The 25,000-nt window shown below is 33.7% G+C and overlaps 1 protein-coding gene across 1 annotated transcript in view; it reads left to right on the top strand.

Moving 5' to 3' along the window:
• The first annotated feature begins 8,306 nt into the window (after positions 1-8,306).
• LOC119583344 overlaps positions 8,307-25,000 on the top strand; it is a 27,950-nt gene continuing 11,256 nt past the window's right edge. The window contains exons 1-3 of the mRNA XM_037931816.1: positions 8,307-8,523; positions 19,659-19,814; positions 21,612-21,732. Coding sequence (XP_037787744.1) covers positions 8,307-8,523; positions 19,659-19,814; positions 21,612-21,732 — 494 coding nt within the window. The remainder of the gene's footprint in view (positions 8,524-19,658; positions 19,815-21,611; positions 21,733-25,000) is intronic.

Genomic DNA, 25,000 nt, shown 5'->3' with positions numbered 1-25,000 from the left:
TTTTATATTATAATGAAATAATAATAATAAAAAAATGTTTAATAATAATACAAAATTAATTAATTAATAATAATAATAAATAATAATAAAATAAAAAATAAAAATATAAAAATAAAAATAATAGTTAAATTAACTAATAATAATATAATAATAATAATAATAAAAATTTAATAATAATAATAATAATAAAATTTATTATTTATTATTATTATTTTAAATTATTATTATTTTTTAAATTATTGTTATTTTTTTTTTTTTTTAATTATTTTTTTATTCATTATTATTTATTATTTTTTATTATTATTATTATTTTTAATTATTTTATTACTTTATTTTTATTATTATTAATATTTTTTTTTGTTATTATTATTGTTATTATTTTTTTATTATTATCTTTATATTATTGTTTTTATTTTATTATTATTATTTTTATTTTTAAAAATTATTATTATTTAATAGTAGTATTAGTATTAGTTTTATTAGATTTTTTGTTATATTATTACACTACTACTACTACAAACTACTTTATACTACTACACATTATTGTTGTTGTTGTTTTTTGTTGTTGTGTTGTTATTTTTAACCATTATTATTTTTTATTATAATTTTTATCATTATCATTACCGCCATCAATATTATCATTGTTATTTTTGTTATCAAAACTTTCTTGTTTTTTTTTTCTTTTATTTAAAAATTTTTTTATTTTATCCAAATATTTTTTTTCCATAAAAATAATAAAAAATAATAAATAATAATAATAATAATAAAAATTAATAATAATAGAATAAATAATAATAATAAAAATAAAAAAAAAGGGTAAAAATTTAAATAAAAAATAATAAAAAATAATGATAAAAATAAAAATTTAATTTATTATTATTATAATGAAATAATGATAAAAATAATGATAATGAAAATTTAATTTAAAAAAAATAATAAAAATTAAAATAAATAATTTAAAAAAATAATAATAATGATAAAAAATTAATGAAAAATAATAAAAAAACCCAATTATTTATTAGTAGTAGTAGTAGTTAACATTACCCAATTATCATCATTATTGTTTTTTATCTTTTATATTTTTTTTTATCTTTAAATACTATCACCATAATCATTATTTTTATTATTGTTATTGTCATTTTGATAATTCTTATCTCATTTTTTTTATCATTATTATTTTTGATTAAATTATTATTATTATTATTTTATTATTATTATTATTATTATATTATTCATTATTGTTATTTTTCATTTTCTTTTTAAATTTTTTTTTTATTTTTTATGTTGGGTTTGTCAAAAATTTTTAATTTTATTTTTATTATCTTTTAATTAGTAAAAATTATTACCCAACAATATTTTTTATCATTTTTTCCTATTCTTATTCTTTTTTTTATTTTTCATTATAACCCCCCTAAATTTTTTGGGAAATTTAAATTTTATTTTTAAATTATTTTTTTGGTTATCATTTTTTTTTTATTTTTAAATTTTTATTTTTATTATTATTAATTATTTTTAAATTTTATTATTATTTTTCTTATTATCTTTATTATTATTATTTTTATTATTATTATTATTATTACTTTTATTATTTTATCATTTTTTGTAAAAATTATAATAAAAAAAATTTAATTTTTTAAATTATTGTCATTTATTGTTTTTCGTTTCAATATTTTTTATTTTTTTTTATTATTATTATTATTATTATTATTTTATTTATTTTTATTATATCATTTTTAGAAATTATAAAAACCCCCAATAATTTATTATTATTGCATCATTATTATTATTACTGTTATCAAAAATTATTATTATTATCATTATTATTTTATTAAAAAAAATTTTTATTATTTTTTAAATTTTATTAATTTTTTAAGAAATTTATCAACATTTTTTTTAAAATAATAAAAATAATATGAAATAAAAATAATAATAATAATAATAAAATAATAAAAATAAAAATGATAAAAAAATAATAATAAAAATAATAAATAATAAAAAATAATAATAATTATTATTATTCCCATTAAATCTTTATTATTATTATTATTTTTATTTTATCTATTATTATTATTTTATTATCATCTTTATCATCATCTTTCCTTTTCATCACTACATATCCATAAAACCCCCCCCACCCAATAAATCATCATCATCACCCTTCATTTTCCCTTTCATAATCATCATCATCATCACTTTCATCATGATCACATCATAAATCATCATCTTTATTATTTTTATCTTCATCGTTTTACCCATTATTACCTTTCCTTTTACCCACTATTACTATTGTTTTTTAATTTCGTAGTATCATTATTGTTAGTATAATTATTATAAAATGTTTACACAGGATAGAAAACATGAAACTTAGTTTTGAGAAAACTTTATTTTTTTTAAGGACTGTATTCGTGCGGGGGAAAACACTAAAAATTCCAAAAACTGAAAGGGTTTTGGGGTCGAGGAAGAGTTTCAACCTACGTGACTTTCATACAAAGCAATTTTATTGTTTTCCTTACAGGTCTTGGGAAAAAAAAACGGTGATCAAATAAAGACAATAATATCAAACTTTTAAAAACTTGTGTTAAAAAAGGAAATCAGGACATGATGACAAATTTCCCGGTTTGATAATCTGTGACTTTTACGGGGAACGTATCTACAAAAACTTTTTAGCCATAAACAAAAAGGTGAATCTATCTTTCCCTCTTGGTTTTTGGGAAAATTCACTTAAAATCCATGCCCCGGCTCTCCGGGGTAGGGGACGGGTGCCCGGAGGTCCCTTTTCGTAGTCAAGACAGACGAGGGACGTTTTGGGAAAAACCCGTTCCCCGGGAAGACCTCCCGGGGCCAAAAGGGCCCTCGGAAAAAATGCGGCCCCGGGGCGACATCTACGGGGAGAGCCGGGGCCCGGAAAAAAAAACCCGATGAGGAAGGGCAAGGGGAAAACTTGACGAAGGTGTGGGATTTGTGCCAAAGTGTGGGGTTGGGGTTAATTTTAGTAAGGGAGAGAGAGGGGGAACAGAGAGAGAGAGAGGGGGAGAGAGAGAGAAGAGCCGAGGGGAGAGAAAAGGGGGAAAAGGAGAGGAGAGAGAGAGAGAGAGAGAAGAGAGGGGAAAAGAGAGGAGAGAGGGGCAGGCAAACAAAACCCCGAGGGGAACAGGAGACAAAGGGACGGAAAAAAGGAAAAAATATATTCTAGACACAGATAGTAATAAATCCTAACGGTTTTGGGATATGTTCACCCCTTGGGGACGCTCCCGCCCAGCGAGTGGGTTTTCCCACCGAACTCCCCATCCCCCCAGGGGCCCCCGGTTCCGGGGCAAAGTGCAGGGCGCGGGGGTTTCGTGCCAGAAAAGGGACGTTTTTGTGTTCTCTTCCTGAAAGGGTTTGGAAATTGGGGAATGAATATTATGTTGCCGGGGGGTTCCCCATTCCCAGCAACGCCCTTCCCAACAGTAGGGGGCAATATGCACTAAAAACCGGAAAAATCAAACAATATACGTGGTAAAAATTTAAATTTTGTTGTGAGTTCTTGAACATTCACTGTCAGTGGAAAAACAAAGGTAGAATTAGGAAAAGGGAGACAAAAGAGAGAAGCTTCACTACGGCACTGTACAGAAAGCATGGGGAATCAAACCCCTTTTTTTAATTTGGCTTTTTGTAAGGGCCCAAAAATACTGTAAAAAAAATTTTTTCAACTTCACAGATCATTTTTAAACGAAAAAAAAGGGGGAAAACCCAGCCCATTTTTTTTACTGATAAAAAAATATGAAAAAACCACTAAAAAACAAAAAAAAAAGGAAGAAACAAACAAAAAAAAAAAATACTTTGGCTTTGAAAAAGTGAAAAACATGACAAAAACGAAAGTCATAAAAAAGGGCTCCCTTCCCCTTTCTCTCTTTCCCCTTTATTTTTCCCAGGAGGATTTAAAAAACTGACCTACTCCCCGCCGTTCGCCCCTCGGCCCCCGCTACCGTGAGTGGAAACCGCCGGGGACCGCCCTCCGGCAGTACGCCCCCCACACCCCCTTCCTGTGGCTCGAAGACTTTTTCATCCCCGGGCCCTCTTTTCCCTCCGCCCCCAGGCTTTCCAACCGGGGTCCAGGCCGAGAGGACGTTTACCACCAAGAAACGGGAACCGAGCCCTTTTATTGCGCCAGCCCGTTTTCCCTCCTGGGCCCCCCGGACGGAAGAGGAAGAAGGTGGCGGGGGAGGCCCAGCATGGGTCAGGAATTCCCCCGTCAAGTACGAAGTCGGGGGAAAAAAGGAGGGGAAAGAGGAGGTCGACAGCGAGTTTTTTTTTTTTGGCTATAGGCTGACTTATTTATTGTTGTGGATTATTTTATTTTATTTTTTTTTATGCTGTTCTTGTACTAAAGTTTTTTTTCCCAAAAAATATTTTTGTAAATTTTGTTTGCCCTTATTCTCTGCATTTTCCCTATAAAAAAATAGCTTTAAATTACTACCAGTGATACCAATAATAATTAAAAAAGATTAAAGGGAAATAAAAACCCATTTTGGAATATAGAGATGTAAAAATTTATAAAAAAATGCGATGTGACCCCCAAAACAATAAAAATCAAAATGATGACAAAATAATATAAAAAACATCAAGGGGAAATGAAAAAAAAAAGGGTTGATTTTAAATATGATTTAAATAACCCTTATGATGAAAGGGAATAATAACAATACCCGTATTAACAAACAGAAATAAAAAAATTACAAAAATAAAAATAAAAAATAAAAATAATAATAAAAAAATAAAATAATAATAATTAATTAAAAAATTAAAAAGAGATAAAGGGGGGACAGATGGATAAGACTAGCAAAAAAAAAATACTGAAAAAAATTCTTTAGTTTTCCGGCGAAAATGGGGGGGGCCCGGAGCCAACACTTGTCCACGAGGGGACTTTTAAATCCGGTAAAAAATTTTATTTTTGTAATTTTTTTTCCCCGGTGTGGGGCCGGGGGAGATAGCAAAAGTAGGGGTTTTTAACTTTTAATTCCCTTTTCCCGCTTTTTGGGACCCCCCCCTGAAGGTTTTTTTTTTTCCGAAAAATCTGGGGAAACATGACCCAAAGTCGTAATCGATCCTGGGTTTGTAATTTCATAAAAAAATAAAGGCATGTTAAAAGGGAAAGTTTCCCAAAAAGGGCCCCCGTCCAAAGGGCCCGATAATATAATTTATTCGGGAAAATTTTAAACAAATTCTCCTTTTTACTATTTTTACTTTTGTCGGCCCCAAGGGGGATGGCTTTCACGGGGCCCTTCTTGCCAGAAAAGGGGCACCTTAAAAATTTTTTTTACAAATTTTCAAGGACAGCACAAAAATACCCGGTTCTTGGAAAACCTTGTGTAAGACAAAAAAGAAACGGGTGCAGAAAAACCTACAAGGGGGGCCCCTAGAAACCTATGTATACCCCCCGGGGCTGTATCTTCACTTCATCACTATGTTTTACATACCCCTGAAAATCCCCTCAAAAATCCATTTTATTCACAAGGGTGTTGTTTTCGAACGTAAAATCTATCCGGGGCGAAGCATTTTCAGTAAAAAACAAACTGGGCAACATTAAATTTAAAATGGAAACGCGAAATTAATCGCCATGTTGCGAGGGGATAAAAGAACTTTACCGGGTATTAAGGATTAAATCTCACATAAGGAAAAAATAATCCCCCAGGGTAGGGAAAATTAAATCCTAATTTTTTTTAAACTCTCTTTTAATATGAGATAAAAACCCAATACAAAATAATCAAAAGCCATAGAACTCAAAAGGGTAGAGGTCGAGTGGGTGGATTCAGGGTCCCTTTTAAAACGGGGTTTTTGGCGGCGAAAAACCACCTTCGCGTTTCCCCTGAGGGAAACCTCTATGACCGCGCGGCAGGGTTCAGTGCCATCTTGAATCAATGAGGTGTAGTTTTTAAGGATCGTAGTATTTAAATTTCCCCCCTCCTAGTATTAAAAAAGGGGAAAACCAAAAATAAATGGAAATAGTTTTTTCGCCTTCAAAGGGGCCCCATTTTTACAGGTTTTTTTTCACCCTTTCAATAAAAATCTTTTTTAAAGAAAGGTTTTCTGCTGTTTTTTTAGCACGTCAGGTGTTTTGTAATTCGTGCTCTTGCGGGGTTTTACGGGAAAATTAATGAAAAATTATTTTGTATTATATTTTATATAAAAAATTATATATATATTCTATATAATATTTTAATATATATATATTTTATAATATATATACTACAACCCAAATTATCTTTATAATATATATTTTTAAATAAAATGTATTTTTATGTAATTATATATATATATATTATTATATATATAAAAATCATATATATATATTAATATATGTTATATTATATTTTATATATTTTATTATATAAGAAATTCTATATATATTAATATCCCCTTTGGGCAATAATCATTAAATATTATAAATTTAATTTTAAAAAAAAAAAAATTTTCATAAAATTTTTTTTTAAAAAAATTAATATATAATTTTATTATTTTTTTTTATATAAAATATTATTATAATAATATATATATATATAAAAATATAAAATATATATATTATATTATATATATTTTATATTTATATATTTTGTAGGGTACCCCCCAACACACACCCCCAAAACCAAAAAACCTATGTAATTAATAATTATAAATATATAATATAAAAATAAATAAATATATATATATAATACAAAATTTTTATGCACACACACACACACACACACAAACACAACACCCCCAAAACACCCACAAAACCGCACAACCACAACACACCACACAAATATATATTATATTATAATATATATATATATATTTTAAATATATAATATAATATTATAAAATATTTTGGGAAAACCCAAAAAACAAACACCCCCCCCCAAAACCCCCACACAACACACACACACACAAAACCCCCAAAACACACACACCCCACACACAACACACACACCACACACAAAACAACATATATTAGATTTTATAATATTTTATATATATAATATATATATAATAATATTTCTTTTAAATTATATTTTACACACACACACACCACAAAACCCCACAAAACACACACCCCACTCACACACACAAAATTATATATATATTATATATATATATATATATAATATTAAAATAATATTATATATATAATATATATATATTTTATATATCCTTTTATATATTTTATTTTAAACGATGATTGCATTTTAATAAACGAAATCAAATATAGATAAAAAAAATTTCCCTCTATATAAAAAGTAAAAAACCAAAAAAGTGTATAGAAAGTAAAAGGTCGTCTTTCTTTTTTGCTAATGGAAATTTCCCCGCGTTTAAAACCCCTTAGCAAAGCTCCCTTGGTTGCGAGGTGTTTTGGGGCCAAACGAGCCATAAAGGAAGGAGATCGCTTTTCCCGCCCGGGCCCCTAGAAGGACGTTCGGGGAAGCCCCAAAAATCCGATTGGGACGTGATGGGAAAATAAATACAAGTTTTATTCCCTCTAAAAACCCCAAATGCAGGTTTATTCGGAAAAAAAGGGAAACGAATGACCTACACGGGAAATGATTTGAAAAGTCCCAATCCAAATTTTCGAAAAGAGAGGGGAAGAGTGAGTGAGAAAAAGTGGGGGGGAATTTCCGGTGAAGTGGATATTCTAAAGGTGCCTGTGTTGGGGAAGTGTACGGGCTGCGTTTAAAAGGGTGTTAGGTCAACTTGTAAAGCGGAAGGGGGAGTGGGGTAAAATGGGTACGCTTCATTTATCATTCATTATTCTTAAAGGGAACCAAAAACAGAACATTCTATTTATAGGGAAAAGCGGTATGCGGGTCAGGTCAGCTTCCCCGGGAGGGAGAGGGCAAGCCGGTTTTCCCGCGTCGGGGTGGGGTTCACGAATCCAGGGGCCTGGGTATCCCCGGTATAATTAGTGACCTTTTCCAGTTTGGGGGAAAGCGGGGGGGGGAAGGGGAGGGAGGCCCCCCGGCCCCTTTCTGCTACCTGACTGTACACTGTACATTGCTGGGAAACCATTTCACCCCTCGCCCTGGGTTGTCTTAGTTTTTCCCTCAATTTTGCCCAAACCCGGGCAGGTCTCTCGTTTTTCCCGGGGTTTGTCCTGGTGAAATTTCCCGTGGCTGCTCTCCTGTGTCTTTTCCCCTTTGGCCCCTGGGTTGAAATCGGCCCCGTCCTCGTGTTCCCCACGTCCTCGAAAGTCTCACACCCAGCCCCCCTTTGGTTTTGGATTTCGTTTTAAAACTTCCTCGTAGTCATAAATCCAGGCCTAACTCGGCGGCGTCCTCCCCAAAAACGCCCTCATGATCTCGTCCGCCCTTTACTGGGCGGAAATGTGTCCTTGTCCTCGAAAATCTTCATCGGGGACCCTAGGCCCGTGGGCAGGGCCGCCCTCATCGGCATCCCCGGGGCGGCTGATCCCTTCCAAAAAAGCCCCGGAAAATTTTAGTGGTCTGCAGGCGTCCCCCAGGCATTGCCCATGCACAGCCCTGGGGCGAGGGTTTAACTGCGGAAATTGTGGTGCTTCGCGGATCTATTGGGGTTAAAGCCGGGCCGCGCCCGTCCACTAATCTTGGGAGGGCCCTTAAAAACCTCCCTCAAACAAAATCTTGGTCCGGGGTCCCTTGGCGATCTTCGATGAGCCCCCCCCCCCCCCCTTCCCCCACGGCTCCTAAGGTGCCCGGGTTTCGGGAGCAGGATCCCCCTTCTTGCCGGGGTCGGTATTTCTGCCCGCGCAAAAAAAATTTGGGGGAAAACCAGATCATACCGTGGGGGGCCAGAGAAAAGTTGAAAAAAAAAAAGGAAACAGAGAAGAGGGGGTTTTAACTTCCCACAAGCCGGTTAAAATAAAAAATTTGCATTTTTTAAGTTGGTTTTTTATTATTTTGGTCTTTTTTTTCATTTTTGTTTATTTTTAAAAAAGATAAAGGGAAAAAAAATAGAAAAGGGGATTTAAGTGCGATCCCCCAGGCCCCGGGTTTGAACTCCCAAAACCTTTTCTGATAGTTTATTGGAGTAGAAAAGGGAAAATGCAATGGAAATCTCAAGGTTTTATTTTAAAACCACTGTCGTCCAAAAGAGAAAAAATTTAAATGAAATTTTGGGGACTCATGTACAAGTCACTCGTCCGACTGAAAAAATTGCGGGTAAAAAAGTTTACATAGATTTTTTGTGCCGGCAAAAAGAAAGCAACCAACCCTATTAATAAAAAAAGGGATTCAGTGTTTTTTGTTCTGCGGGGAGAGTGAGGTGAGTGTGTGGGTGTAGGCGGTATAAAGGGGACAGCTAGCGTGAAGGGAGAGGGAACGTGAGAGTGCCCTCACATAGAGAAGGGAAACACAAAACGAATATTTAAAGTTAAAATAACAAAACTGAAGTAAATTTTGCAAAGATAGCTTTTATAAAAATTATTTCAAAACCCATTAATGAATGCCAGCAGAATGTAGCATAAAAGGGTGGTTTCGTGAAAAAAAAAATTTGCCCAAACCCTTTTTGCAAGCAAATCTTCTTGGGGGCAGAAATATTAAAGCCCAGGTACCTGTCTAAATCTGCGTGTGAACTTCCAAACGACGGGGGGATTTTACCCAAAAAAGCCGTGCATTGAAAATGAAGGGATCGGCCGGAAAAAACTATAAACAACCTGCTTTTTTCCCGCGTATCTGTGAGGGCCCCTCGCGGACATTTCCCAAGGAAAATTCAAATTTCCCCGAATCACACCAAATTTCTTGGGGGTATACCCCAAAAAATGAAAATGACTTCAAGAGGGGGGAAAGTTGTGATTTAAAAAGCGAAAAGGATTTTAGCTTAAACCCTAAAACCTACATTTAAAAACGGAAAGTAACCGCGGGTCACAAAACCCCTCAAAGTTGCTGATTTAACGAATAACCTTACGAACTTGGAGCGCAGATCTATTAGGCAAATTTTCGAAAAACCGGGGGAAAAATGGGCCAAACCTGTGCATATTTAAGGGGGGATCCACGCTTTATTCAAAAAATAAAAAAAATTTTTAAAGAATTTGCCGTTAAAAACTCTGTTCTTTCGCCCAAAAGGGAAAAACCCCCTTTTTAAACCCAAAAAAATGTAACAATGCTTAAAATTAAAACCCCCAAAGGGGTTAACAAAACAAACAGGGAAAAGGGCCCAAATGACAGAGAATACTGCCAGAAAAAAAAAGGTAAAAAAAAAAACGAACAATGGATTGAAAAAGAAAAAAAAACTTGTTAATTTAGAGGAGAAGGCCCCCCAAGCAAAAAAAGTTTATACAGGAACCCCAAAAATTTTGGGGGCAGACAATATAAACCTTTCAGCCCCCCAAAGGAAAGCCGAAAGATTATTAGAATAGTTTTTTTACCAAAAATAGATGGTTTTTTTTCTAAAATTTCTAGAACTAATGGGAATTTTGAAAGGGAATAAAACCCCGGGAATATGCCCCTGAATCCAAAATGGATCCCTCCCTAGACGATGTCCCTTAGGGGTCAAACACTTTCAAAAAATTTTGGGGAAAAGATAGGGGAAAATGGGAAAAGGAGGGAGGGGAAAAAGGGAAGGGGTTTTTTAAAAGGAGATTAAGATCAAAAAGATCCCATAGTAGATAAAGGCATTGGGGTAGAAAAAAAAAGAGAAAATATTTAAAAAATCCCCCGGGCTGCTACTAGAAATTTGGGGGGGTGGTTACAAAAAAAAAATTTCCCCAAAAATTTTCAAAAAAATTAAAAAGCCTGGGAAAAAGTGCTACAACTTTCCCAAAATAACGCAAAAGAAATTCTTATAAAAGGGGTTTTTAAAAAAAAAATTGACAGGGAAATGTTTGTTTCCCAAAACTCAGCCCCGATTCGTGAAAAGCAAAAAATTAAATAGTCTAAATTTATTTTTTCTCTTCCAGAATGTAAAAAGATTCATACCAGGATAAGAAGGTAGATAGACCGCCTATTTCTTGCCTAAAATATACAAAGCATAAAGGGGATATTAAAGGAAAATGGGGAGTACTGGGCCCCCTAGGAAAAAGTGTCATGTTTAATTAAGTTGAAATACCGTCCCCGGGGAGGAAAAAAATTTTGTAAGTTTGGCAAAAAGGGAAAAATCAATTACAAGAGAGGTCATTAAAAAAGCCTTAAAGAATTTCTTTGATGGAAAAAACTGGAAAAAACCCCCCTGGGCCCAATAGAACCTTTATATGCAATATTTAAAATTTTGCGAAGTCCGTAAAAAAAAAAAGAAGTGAAAAAATTGTATCAAATTTCAAACGAAAAGACCCAAAACCCGGTTCAATAAAATGGAAGAAAATGAAGAAAACAAAAAGCTCCTTTTTGGGGGAAGGTTTGAAGACATTGGGTCTCAGGAGCGTACAAAAAGGGATAAAAATATTAAAAAAATGAGAACCCCCAAACCCTGAGGGGGGCGAAAATTAGACTTTTTAAAAATAAAAAATCAAAAAATGTACAAACCAAACCCCAAAACCCCCTTTTTTAACACATAAATAGAAGGGCTAAAAGTAGAGATCAAAAATTAAACGCCCTCAAGATGGATTTTATACTAATGAAGAGGAAAAAGTGTGGAAAACCTTTAAAGGGGAAATTTCAGTCAGGGTTTGTTCTGGTCCCCTACTTTTAAAAGGCAAGTAACCCCTAAAAAGTAAAAAACAGGGGAAAATTCCCAAAATTTTCCACTCCCAAAAGAAAAAAAAAAGACTCTGACATGTTTTTTTTCCCTTTTTTCTTAAAATTTCCCAAAATTCAGTGAGACAAAGGAAAAATACCCCAAAAGACTGGAAAAACCCGCCAATGTTACACCTTTATACAAGAACGGCGACAAAAAAAACCCTCTAAAAATTAAAAAAAATTTCGTTAACTTTTATAGGTGCAAGCTGTTAGAAAGGATTTTTTAGGAAACAAGGGGTTTAAGTACTTTGGGAAAAAACGAATGATATCAAAAAACATTTTGGGCTTTTGGGAAGGGGGGTCATTTCGTAGTTCCCGGGAAAAACTAAAGAAAGATAAAGGGTGGGTGGGGTTTTTGGGTATTTTTGACAGAAGAAAACCCTTTGATTTAAAAAGTCTCATAAAAACTATTATGGAAATTACAAACCCCCAGGTGGAGAAAAAAGGGAAAAATTTCCCCGAATGGAGGAAAACCTTTTTTTTTGAAAAAACCCGGTGGAGAAACCCTAATTGAGGGGCAACTCTACAAGGCCCCACGAGTAAAATACCCGGGGTAACCCCATGGATCGGTTTGGCGCCGATTATGTTTACTATTTTTATAAAATTTTTTAGGGTCAAAACATAAAAACCCGGTTTGTTATCGAAAATGTTTTTCAGACGACGCAAAATTCAAAAAAAAGGATAAAAAGCGAGTCTCTGCCAAAGTTTCCAAAGTGACATCGAGAAAATTATTCATTTTGGGGTTATACAGAAAAAAGGAATTTTAAAACCCCTAAAAGCTATTTAAGTCAGATTCAAAAAGAAATATCGTCCACTACACCAATGCAAGTTTGGAAAAGGAAAATTAAACCAAAAAGGTCCGGAAAAAAAACCCCCGGGAAAATTTATAAAAAAGGAACCAAAGCCCAAAAACATCATATAAGGAAAAAAGTTTATAAAAATTTCTAGGGCTTTATTTTTTAACATGAAGAGGGCATTAGTGTTGTGGACGAAGCATGGGAAAGGTCATTACGGGCCCCATAAAAACCTAGTCTTGAAAAATGGGCGTGGTATGGAGTCCAAAGCTTAAAAAAAAGGGTATAGATAAACTAAAAAAAATTTAAAAAAAAAAAAAAAAAAAAAAAAAAAAAGCCAAAAGATGGGCACCCCACTCCAAAAAAGATATGGGCACGAAGAAAGGGCTATAGAGAATAGGGCTCACCAAAATTTTTGGGGAAAGAAGAAAAAAAGGTTTCCCGGAAAATGGTGTTTTTGCTATATTAAAAAGGGAAATTGAAGTTAAAAAAAAGATAACCCTTTCAATTTTTTAAAAACCAAAAAGGGGAAAAGGAAAAAAAGCAAAAAAATAGAAAAAAAAAAAAGAATTTGGGGAAAAAATGTCAAGAAGTTCAGTTTCCCCAAAAAGAATTATTGAAAAATGGAATAAAACTTCCGAATTTAACCCCTGCGGTGCCAAAAAACCCTGCATCAATTTAAAAAGTTAAAGATAATTTATGTACAAACCGGGGGACCATCTGAGCTTAGTCCTCTCTCGTAATTTAAAAAAACTTGGGAAAAAACGGGGAGAACACACACACACACACACACCCAAAACAAAAACCCCACACAACCCCACCCCACCCCACCCCACACAACCCCCACACAAACCCCCACCCCCCATATTTTACATACATAATTTTTATATATTATATATTCCCCTAAACCTAATATATATAAAATATAATATATATATAATATTAAAATTATAAAATCCCATATATTATAAAATATTTTACCCCACGCACACACCACACCAAAAAACACACAAACACCCCCCAACACCCCACCCCCACAGCACACACACACACCACACACACACCAAAAAACACCACACAACCAACACACACAAAACACACAAAATATATATATATATATATTAAATATATTTTATTTAAAATATATTATATTTTAAAATATATAATGCATGAAAACAACACCCCCCAAAAACCCAAACAAAACACACCCCACACCCCAAAACACACACACACACACAACACACACACACACACACACACACACACACACAAACCCCACACACACACACACATTACATATAATAATATATATATATAAATATTTAAATATATATGAAAATATATATATTTATATATATATATATTATATATACGCACACCAACCCCAAACACCCTTTTTGGGAAAGGGTGGAACGTGCCAAAAACGAAACATTTTTTGGGGTAAAATTTTGTCGCCCACCCCCCCCCCCCCTTTCCCTTTTGTGACTCCCATGCGATTGAACAAGCGCGATTATGAAGCCCCCTCTTAATATGCAATTTAAAAATAAAATTAGGGTTTGATAGATTCATTAGCAAGTGCAAATTTCACGGGTAACCCTACGAAATCATGATCAGGGGGTCAGTGGGTAAAATTTCACTTTCTAATGAAACTATTTAGGGTTGTAGTGGCACGTTTTTCACCTATTCCCAAGTGTGTGTGTGTGTGCCCCTATATATATATATATATAATATATATATATATATTTTATAATATATATTATATATTTTAATATATAAAATATAATATGTGTGTTGTGGTGTGTGTGTGTGTGTGTGTGTGGTTTTGGGGTGTGTGTGTTTGTTGTGTGTTTTTTGTGTTTTTTTTGTTTTTTTGTGTGTGTTGTGGGCCCCTGTATATATATATATTTTAAAATTATATATATATATATATATAAAATATTTTAAAATATTATCATATTTTATAGAATTTTGGTTGGGTGTTTGGGGTGGGATTGTTTTTTGTGGGGTTTCTCACACACACACACACCCAAAAACACAAACACAACACCCCACACACACCACACAACACACCACAAATATATTATATATATATATATATTTTTATATATATATATATATAAATAAAATAAAATTATAATATATAAAATATATTATACCTTAAAATATATATTTATTATTATATATATAATATTATATATATATAAAATATATATGTGTGTGTTGGGTGTGTGTGTTTTGGTGTGTTTTTTGGGGTTGTGTGTGTGTGTGTTGGGGTTAATATATATATATATAATATATTTATATATATATATATATATAAAATATAAAAATATAATAAAAATAAAGTGTGTGTGTGTGGGGGTGTGTGGGTGTGTGTGTTTGTGTGTTATTATATATATATATATATATATAATATAATTTTATATATATATATATATTATATATATATTTTCCCTTTTGAATCAATTAGGTAAAAAAACCGGGGGTGAGAAAAAACACACACAAACACAAACCAAAACACACCCACACACACACACACAAATACAACCCCACACAATTATGTGGTTTTTGTTTTCTCACCTCCCTTATTTTCCCAGTTGTTTTTTAATATATATTACGACACCAAAATACAATGTGTGGGGTGTGCGTGAATTAGGGAAAAATTCCCCCCCCCCCCCCCCCAATAAAAGTGAAATTTAAAAAGTGATTTTTTTAAACCCCCCAAAAAATTTTTCCCCCCCCGGACGGAAAAAAACTCCGCCTTTATGAGAACCCCCTGACGAGTTTTTGAAAAATCGATTTAATTTTATTTCTTTTTATAGTTTTTTTACCCTTTCCCCTTTTGTTCACTACAAACGCAAAAATGTATCTTTACTTTGGGGGTAGATTTAAAAAGTAAAAGATCATAGGGGTTGGGTTGATATATAAATAATCCATAAAATGTGGGTGTGTACATGTAAATACTCCCCCTTTTAATATATATATTATAATAATATATATATATATATATAAATAAAATAATTTTTTATATTTTTTCATATATATATATATATTAAAATATATATTATATTATATATATATATATATATTATATATATATATATATATATTTTTTTTTTTTTTTTTTTTTTTTTTTTTTTTTTTTTTTTTTTTTTTTTTTTGGGCCATCGCCGATGGTGTTTTGAGGGAAATATTGGGGCTATGTTTAAACATGTAGTTGACTGGTCTTTCTATTGGGGGGGTTTTACCAAAGATATGTATAAAATGCAATTTTTTACATATGATACCTACCCCCACAAACACAAACCCCACACACACACACACAACCCCAACACACACAAATATATATATATATAATAATTAATATATATTTTATATATATATATTAAAATATATTATTTATTTATTTTTTCATTTTATACATGTTTTAATTTCCCCCCCTATGATTTTATATTCACACACACCAAAACACACACAAAACACCAAACACCACAACACACACACCCACACACACACCCAATTATATTTATATATATTATATATATATATAATATAATATATATATATTTTATATATTTTATATTAAAAATATATAAATTATTATGCATATAGGAGTTTTATTTTGAAAATGTTGGTACTTTTTTGTTTTCAAAAGGGGTCGGAACAGATGAAGCTTATAAGTGTTTTTTGGGGCCCGATTGGCAAAGGCCTCCCTTTCTGCCCGCCTTAAAAAAAAGAAGACTCACAGACCATTTGTACACCTTACTCTGGGGGGGTATTTAAGAGCTGAAATCTCCAAAAATTAGCTATTTTGGTGTGCACAAAACCCAAAACCTTTGTGCAAACTAGGGGCCCACTTTGTCTTGGCATTGCATTTTTCCCTTTCAAAATTTGCCTCATACATCGGGCTTAGTAAAGACTTGCTTAAAAACAAAATCAATGCGGCATTACATTATTCCCTCTTTCACAACACACAAAACACACCCACACACACAAAACCCACACACACACCACACACCCACACAACCCTAATATATATATATAATATATATAATAATTAATATATATATATTGTTAAATATATATATATATTATATAATTTTTAATATATATATTATAAAAAATATATATCTTTTAACACACACACCACACGCATATATATAACATATAGGTTTTATATATGTGTATATTTAAAAATAATATATATGAAAATATTATATATATTTTTAAAATAAATTTTATATATTTAAATTTTCCAAAATACATAACATATTTTAAAATATAAAATAATAACATATATTAAATAAAATATACCCCTTAAATTTTTACCCTATTACATATATATAGGGGGGGAAGGGGAGAGACCACCGCAAGCCAAACCCGGGTGTGAGCGACCTGTGACCAGGGGTGAGCGAGACGAAAAGATGAAAATGGATTTTGAAAACCCCCCAAACAACCCCTGTTTTCCCCGGGAGGACGCGGTTTGGGGGAAATGGGCCCTGTGTGATTGGGGTGTCCCGCCCTTTTCTCTCTTTCTCCGTCTTTCGAAGTGTCCTATTTTGGGCCCGGGTTTCCCCTTTGAGGGCGGATGTTTTTTTTCCTGTGCGAAAAGAGAAAGGGCCGGGGGGACCTACTCCCCCGGGCTGCCCAAGGAGGAAGGGGAAACTGCCCGGGCAGAGGTGTGAAGTGTCCTGGTCTTGCTACACCCACACACCCCAACCTATAATAATATATATATATATATATATTAAATTTTATATTATTATATATATAAAATAAAATTTTATATTAATTTAGACTACCTCTTCCCCCGGTTTTATTTATTTCATTTTAAAGAACCAGCCCCCAAGGGTACGATTTTTTCCCCTCAGTAAGTAAGAACGATAATAAAAGGAAAAACATTGATTCCGTCGTAAAAAAAAATCGATGTTTTATGGTGAACAAACCAAATTTGCCCGTGAAAATAAATTTCCCCAAATATTTAAAATTTCCCCGGATGCAAAACGAAAGGTTTAAAAATACCCGACTCCAAACCCAAAAAAATTATTACTTTATTTAGTAGATGCTGAACAATGCTTAAATCAGTTTCTGAAAAAAAGAAATCCTTATCAAATGAAAAACAGGTGTATGAAAAATACAAATTTTAAAAACGTGCGGGACACATGGGCGGCATTTACCGTGTAAAAAAAGGTGGGGGAATGGTAGAAGCGCGGGAAAGTCTAGTAAAGCCCCTTCTTGTTTGTATGTGAGGGGCGGGTCCTCAACCTGGCACATCACAAAGGGACGTTTTAAGGGAAAGGGCCCGGGAAAAGCAATCTCAAAAAATATAATGTAGTGGGATGAAACCCTGACTCGAAGATTGGTTTTGAAACCCTTCCCCTGTTTAAAGCTGTTCATGATTTTTTTAAGCTTTCGCCCTCTGATAGTGGGGACGAGGGGGGAAGGGAAAAACCGAAAGAGGGAAATATTTTAAATTTGAAATACGAAATTTATTTTTGTTAAATACCAAGCTAAAAAACAAATTTCATCCCAAATTCGAAGTGTTTTCTGAAAAAAAATTTTCCCTTCTGAACCCAAGATGGTGGTTTTGAGTTTTAAAATGAAGCTGACCCCTTTTATGCTTCAGTTTTTTGGCACGGCTTTTGAAATTTAAGTAAAATCCTTTTTTGTTAAGGGAAGGAAAAATCAAAACATCTATCTATATTTTATATCTAATCAAAACTTAAATTTTTTAATCAAACTACTAAAATATGTTGGGTATCTTTCCCGTCTATTAGGTATCTATTTATATTCCATGATCATTATCTACCATTCTCTATCTAATTTTGTATGTATGTATATAAAAGTATTTTAAAGGGATATGTCTTTTAGTGATAAAAAATATAGTAATTTTAAAAAAATACTGTGTTGAAGACCGTAACATCCATATTAAAATATATATATTATATAGATATATATATATATAAATAATATATATATAAAAATAAAATATATATAACATATATAATAAATTAATTTTATAATTTTTATATTTAATATATCTAAAACATAACATAGTCACATATTTATAAATAATACAAAATCTTTAAAACATGTTTCAAACATTTTCTTTTTTTTTAACTGGGAGGTTCATGTCTGAGCGCCGGGTCACAGCCCTGATACTTAATTGTAGTTTTCATGGTTTTTGATCTCTTGGGGTGAGTAAGTGGTAGGGTTTTCCCCCGTTTTCCCCCCCCCGGAAGTGCCGGTGTTATCTTTTTTTTTGGGAATCATTCTCTTATTTTTTTCCGGGCTTTTGGGGTAGCAATGAATGGGCTGGCTTGGCCACCCCGGGGCTAGGGGAGGCAAACGAGGTGAAGTTCCTTGCCCAAGGGAAAAACGCGCCGGCCGGGGACCCAAAACCCTTTGAACTCAAATTTCCCTTGTGCCAGTCTTTTAGTCCGATGCTCAAAAAATTTGGCCCCCCCGCGGCCTTTGTAACATACAATATAATTTTATAATATATATTATAAAAATATATATATATATATATATAATAAATAGTAAAATATAAATATATATATAATATATATAAAAATATTATATATATATATATTAATATATATATGCGTGTGGTGGGAAATTTTAAAAACACACACAGTGTGTGTGTGTGTGTGTGTGTGTGTGTTGTGGTTTTTAAAAACCACACAAAGCATAATATATATTAAATTATAAAATTTAAAATAAAAAAAATATATATATATATATAAAATAAATTTTGTATACATAGCAAGGGTTTATATTGATATAAATCCTTTCAGGGGTAATTTTTTTTTCCTTTTTTTTTTTTTTTTTGAAAATTTAAATCTCTCTCTCCTCTCCCCCTTCTCTCTCTCTCTCCTTTTCTCTATAAAATTTTAAAAAAATAAAATTTTATATTATAATATATATATATATATATATATATATATATTTAATATATATATATATATATTTTATATTTTATATATATATAAAATATATATATTTAAAATTATATATAATATATATATATATTATATTATATAAATATATTTTTATATAATATAAAGTATTTTGTATATTTATGTAAACTTTTAAAAAGCCGTTATTCCATGCAAAGGGCAAGGCCTCTTTCAAACACCATTTTGAGTTTTTTTGGGAGTCTCAGCTTGCCGATCGGATGCCTTCTAAATCAAAACCCCAGTTCGGCACGCTAACAAATTTTGCCACGGGGCCCACTTCCCCTACGGCACCTGCACTTTACTTCTCAGGGGATATGTCCCTTTCCGCGGACAGGGGAAATTTAAATCGGGCCCCCAAGGGTCGGACTCCAGTGCTCTAGCCATGGACCATCGCGGCAGTATGTGTTGTTTTTAGTGTATATTATAATATTTTTAAAATATATATATTATTATATATAATATATATATATATATATTTATATAAAATAAAATATATTTCGTGTATATATATGGAAAAATATTAAAGTATAAAAGGGAGCATATATTTTTAAATTTTACTATATTTTATATTATAATATAATATATATTATAATTTTACTATATATATAATATATATATAATATTTATAATATTATATATATTATAATTTTATGATAATTTTATAAAATAAAATTTTATCTTAGATATTATATATAACTACTAAAATATATATAATATAAAAACAATATATATAATATATATTATTTTATATATTTAAAATTATAATATAATATATTTACGACTGCCCGCGGCAGTCGGGAAAATGCCGCGCTCTGACTGCTCCCCTCGAGGGCCCCTCTCACGGGAGAAAACGACATATCGCCTTGGGGAAGGTTTAAAAAGCAGGTGTCGTAGGGGAAGTCCGCCCCGGAAATGGGACAAATGTTTGGGCCCGAAAACCCCGGGGTTTATATTGGGAAAGGGCCGCCATCAGGGAAAGCCCCCATGGGGAAAGAAAAACTGTCGAAAAAAAAAACACCAAAAATATTAATATAAAATATATATAATATAATATATTATATATAATATATAAAAATATATTTTATATTTTAAAATTTATATATATTTTGTGTTGTGGTGTGGGGTGTTTTGTTTTGTGTGTTTTGTTGGGTGTGGTGTGTTTGTGTGTTGTGTGTGTGTGTTTTGGGGGTTTTTGGATGGTGTGTATGGGATATATAAAGGATTTTTATATATATATAAAAATAATAAATATTTTATAAAATATATATATATATATATATATATATGTATGTATGTAAAAACACACACACACACACACACACACACACAATGTGTATGTATGTGTTTGTGCGTAACAGGTGGATAAGAATCTTCGTTATTAAATCCTCATGCCATTCAAGTGCGCTTATGCTAGACTTACACAAAACTTCATCTAAATATGTTTCTCTAATCAAAGAACATAAAGCCGGCCGACCAGCGTGCTCTGCCGACACGTATCGGCCGAATTTGATAAGGCCGTTACAGCAAAGAGTAAGGCAGTTTTATTAACACATGAACAAACCGTTAGTTATCTTTTAAAACCTTATATATAAGAGTCGATGTCTCCCAAACATGATATCCAAACCTACTCTATACGCATTTTTACCAGTCATACATGTGTATGTATATTGTGCCTATGTGACTTTGTGTATATACATGTAAACCATGAAGCGGGCTTAGAAATGCTGCTACTAAATGTTATAGTAGGTTTATGGAGGAGGTGCACACCAGGTATAACCAAGTGGATTATTTTTACATAATGTATCAGTATATATATTTTTTATCATAACGGTAATGTGTCAGTCACATAACACATAAAATATATTGTGATCGCCTGATAAATGCATCATAGAAAATACAGTTCTGCCCTTTGTGTCTGTGACTGTTTGTTAATTTGTGTGTGTGTTTCTGTGTGCGTGTGTCTATGTGAGTATGTGTTTGTTTGTCTGTGGGTATATTTGTTTGTGTGTGTATGTGTGTGTGTGTGTGTGTGTGTGTGTGTGTGTGTGTGTGTGTGTGTGTGTGTGTGTGTGTAAGTGTGCGCGCGCGCGTGTGCATTCGCGCGTATGTGTGTGTGCGTGTGTTTGTTCCTTTTGTATGCGTTCACGTGTCTGTTCAGTTACGAGCCTTAGTAATCCATCCCTTTTCTCCCTCAGCCTTAAAGTTATTTAAGCTCCTGCTTGCCCTGGCACTGGTGGAGGCGTTTCGCGTTGCCTTCTACCACATCACCAACATTATAGTCGACCAGCCTATGAACAAGAGGGCTATAATCAGCAGGTGAGTGCACATGAGGGGGAAACCAGACCAGAGGGGAAGCTGGAAGGACCAATCTGAAAGTAAACATGTATGGTGATGTGAGAGAAAAATAACTTTCATATCAGCTTATGTTTGGCGAACGGTTTCAAATATATTCCCTGTGAACTGAGCTATGTAAAATATGGTTTTCACACCTGGAAAGAACGAACGTGCAAAGAGGCAAAAATGGCATACCCCTTTCGTTTAGATACTACATATGTACCTTACGTGATACACATATACCGCTTGTACAGAATTAGCGTGTATATACCTGTATGTATGAGTGAGGCGTGAGTGAGTGGGTTAGTGAATGAGTGAGCAAGCGTGCTAGTGAGTAAGTGAGTGGGTGAATGCGCGAGTGAGTGTGTGAGAGAATGAGAGAGTTCGTTAGCGAATAATTGAGCGCATGTGTGAGTGAGTGAGCCAATGTGTGTGTGTGTGTGTGTGTGTGTGTGTGTGTGTGTGTGTGTGTGTGTGTGTGTGTGTGTGTGTGTGTGTGTGTGTGTGTGTGTGTGTGTGTGTGTGTGTGTGTGCGTGTGTGCGTGCGCGAATATGCAGTATGCCTTCTCTCACATTGAACAAGACTTTGATATCACACATTCGACAGTTATAGCTGTGTAATACGAGTGTGCAGAGAAAGTAAGGGGGGGGGGGAGTCGCAACAGGTGTTTCCGATCACATTGTCGTGCAACGAATTCTGGTTTGTTTGATCGGCGAGTGTTTTAAGAATGTCTCTCTCCATAAATATAAGTCGGTCTTACTTGTCTCAGAGTGAATATAAATTCCATGTAAGATAAACTCACGTTAAGACCTGATTCAAAAGCACGCATTATTATGGCTCATAGTGCCATTTTTGAAGATATGTAATATATTCACAATGAAGTAGGCATCAGTATAACAAATCAAAAGCTATAATAAGGGATAACTGAAGCTGTTGTACTTGGTATGATGATGGTACTATATCATTAATAAGAATAATGATGATAATGATGATAACGGCGATAGTGTAAACAGTAGGATGATAATGATAAAAGTATTAACAATAATCGAGTAAATTGATAATAAGAAAGGCACTTAGAAAATCTCTAGATACTGTCGTGCTAAATATCAGAATGTTAACCAAGCTATGGTGACGTCACACTAGCCAAACACCGTTAGAAGAGAACACCTTCCACGTGTGGCTGATCAAATGCGGGTGTGTTTGCACAGACTAAATTTGACGGCATACATGGAGTAAACCTTTCAAAAAGATTACCTCTACGGCCTCCCACAGGCTTATATTAATCTCAACGTTGAAATATACATATATATATATATATATATATATATATATATATATATATATATATAATATATATATATATATATTATGTGTGTGCTAAATTTCATAGAAAAATTTCACCAAAACACCCATAAACAGAGAAAAACGTGACGAACCATGCAAGGCCCAGACCATGGCAGTCACTTTGAAACCATATATGGCTTCTAGTGGCAAAAGAAAATGCAAAAATGTCCAAAACGACCTAGGCCGGAGACAGATTCTGAGGGAGAGTCTGGATCCCCTTGGCGTTTTCCATAGTTTAAGGTTCCCTCTAAACCTGAAGGCTTCGACAATGCCTGCCAACTGGTAAGAGCATTGGAGATACAGCAAAAAATCCGGTTGTTAATCCGGTTTGCCAGAGACCAGGGCATGATTATCATGCCCAAAGACCAAGCTACCCTGAATTTCCTGCAGGAAACCAAGGAGCTTAATGATGAGAGGAAAGTGTGTGTCTCACCACAGAATCCCGACAATAGGAGAGTCAAGATGGTGCTACTTGGCTCCTCACTATCGTATGATGTGGATCTGATCACATCACACCCACACGTCGTGAGGGCTTCCTGAATGTCGAAAGGGAAGACCCCAACCAGGCAAGTCCTGGTGGCGCTGAAAGGAACCCCAATCACTACCCTTGATCTGGGTAACTGGGGCTCCTACAACCTCAGAACGTATGTGCCTAAGCCTCTTCGATGCTTTAAGGGCCAAAAATATGGGCACCACCAGGTTACCTGCAAGGAAAGCCCAGATGTGGTGTCTGTAGCAAGGACACAACACCGAGGTGTGCCTTAAGGCACACAAAAAAGGACAAAGGGACACAGCAGCCAAATGTCCCAAATGAGCCTGGCCTCCCCAGCTGACACCAGACATCTCCAATAAAAAAGAGTTTCCGGCCATTGCAAAGGTGCAGAAAAAGAAGCACAGGAATAAAGGTTCAAAGAGCACTGTAAATGCCTCCCCAAAAGACGATACTCTCCTATTTGATGAGGAAGATATGACTCTCCTGCTGACTGCTGTAGTCACTGCAGTAGCAACAGCTTTGGGGAGGTCGAGTGATGAGGAGGAGAGAGCAGTCACGGTCGCCATGACGGCAATGACCCAAACTGTTGCAGTCCTGAAAAGGAGGAAGCTGGACAGAGCCAGACCAGTCCCATCCTCTCCCTACTCCAACCTAGGCCATGCCCTCACAGGCAGAGCCAAACCAGGCTGAATCTGTGCAGCCAGTGCCGGAACAGGCTGACCTTACCCAAGTGAAGCCAGCAAAGACAAAGAAAGACGCACAGATAAAGCCTGAAACGAGAAAAGCCAAACTAACAGAAGTCAGAGCTACCAAACGCTTTCCACCTTCCAGTGGGCCCACAGATAGCCTGACAAACAGACCAAAAACGGATGAAGATCCCTCTATCAGCGAGGACTTCACAAAGAAGTTGTCAGACTCCGATATATCTGAAGATGAATCCAAAAACGTCTCAAATTTAACTAACACCAAGTAACATCATGACACACAATCTAAGCATACTACACTAGAACATCTATGGTTCCAATACAAGAAATGCCATCCTCCACGCAATAGTTTGATCAAGGAATATTGACACGGTTATGCTGCAGGAGACATTGACCTAATCGGCACCTATGGCAAGAATACATGTCATGCCCACTGTAATAAAGTTTATTTATTGTCTTTAAACATAGATTGCTCTACAAGTACTTAGTCTCTAAGGAGTCAGTCATTAGATCTACCTATCTCACCTGTTTATCCTTTTCCTTGATATTTGGAAAGGGTCTTTTGCATTATTTCATTGTCTTAAATGTTACCAAGATTTTAATAACAATTTGATAATCATAACATCAATAACAATAATAACAATATCGATATCAATTGTATTAAAAAGAAAAACATTTTCCCGCCAATTCAAGGAATGGGGAAATCAG

The sequence above is a fragment of the Penaeus monodon genome, chromosome 17 (assembly GCF_015228065.2).
Source record: "Penaeus monodon isolate SGIC_2016 chromosome 17, NSTDA_Pmon_1, whole genome shotgun sequence".
In the NCBI taxonomy this organism is placed as follows: Eukaryota; Metazoa; Arthropoda; class Malacostraca; order Decapoda; family Penaeidae; genus Penaeus; species Penaeus monodon.
This window is presented reverse-complemented; position numbering and strand designations above follow the sequence as displayed.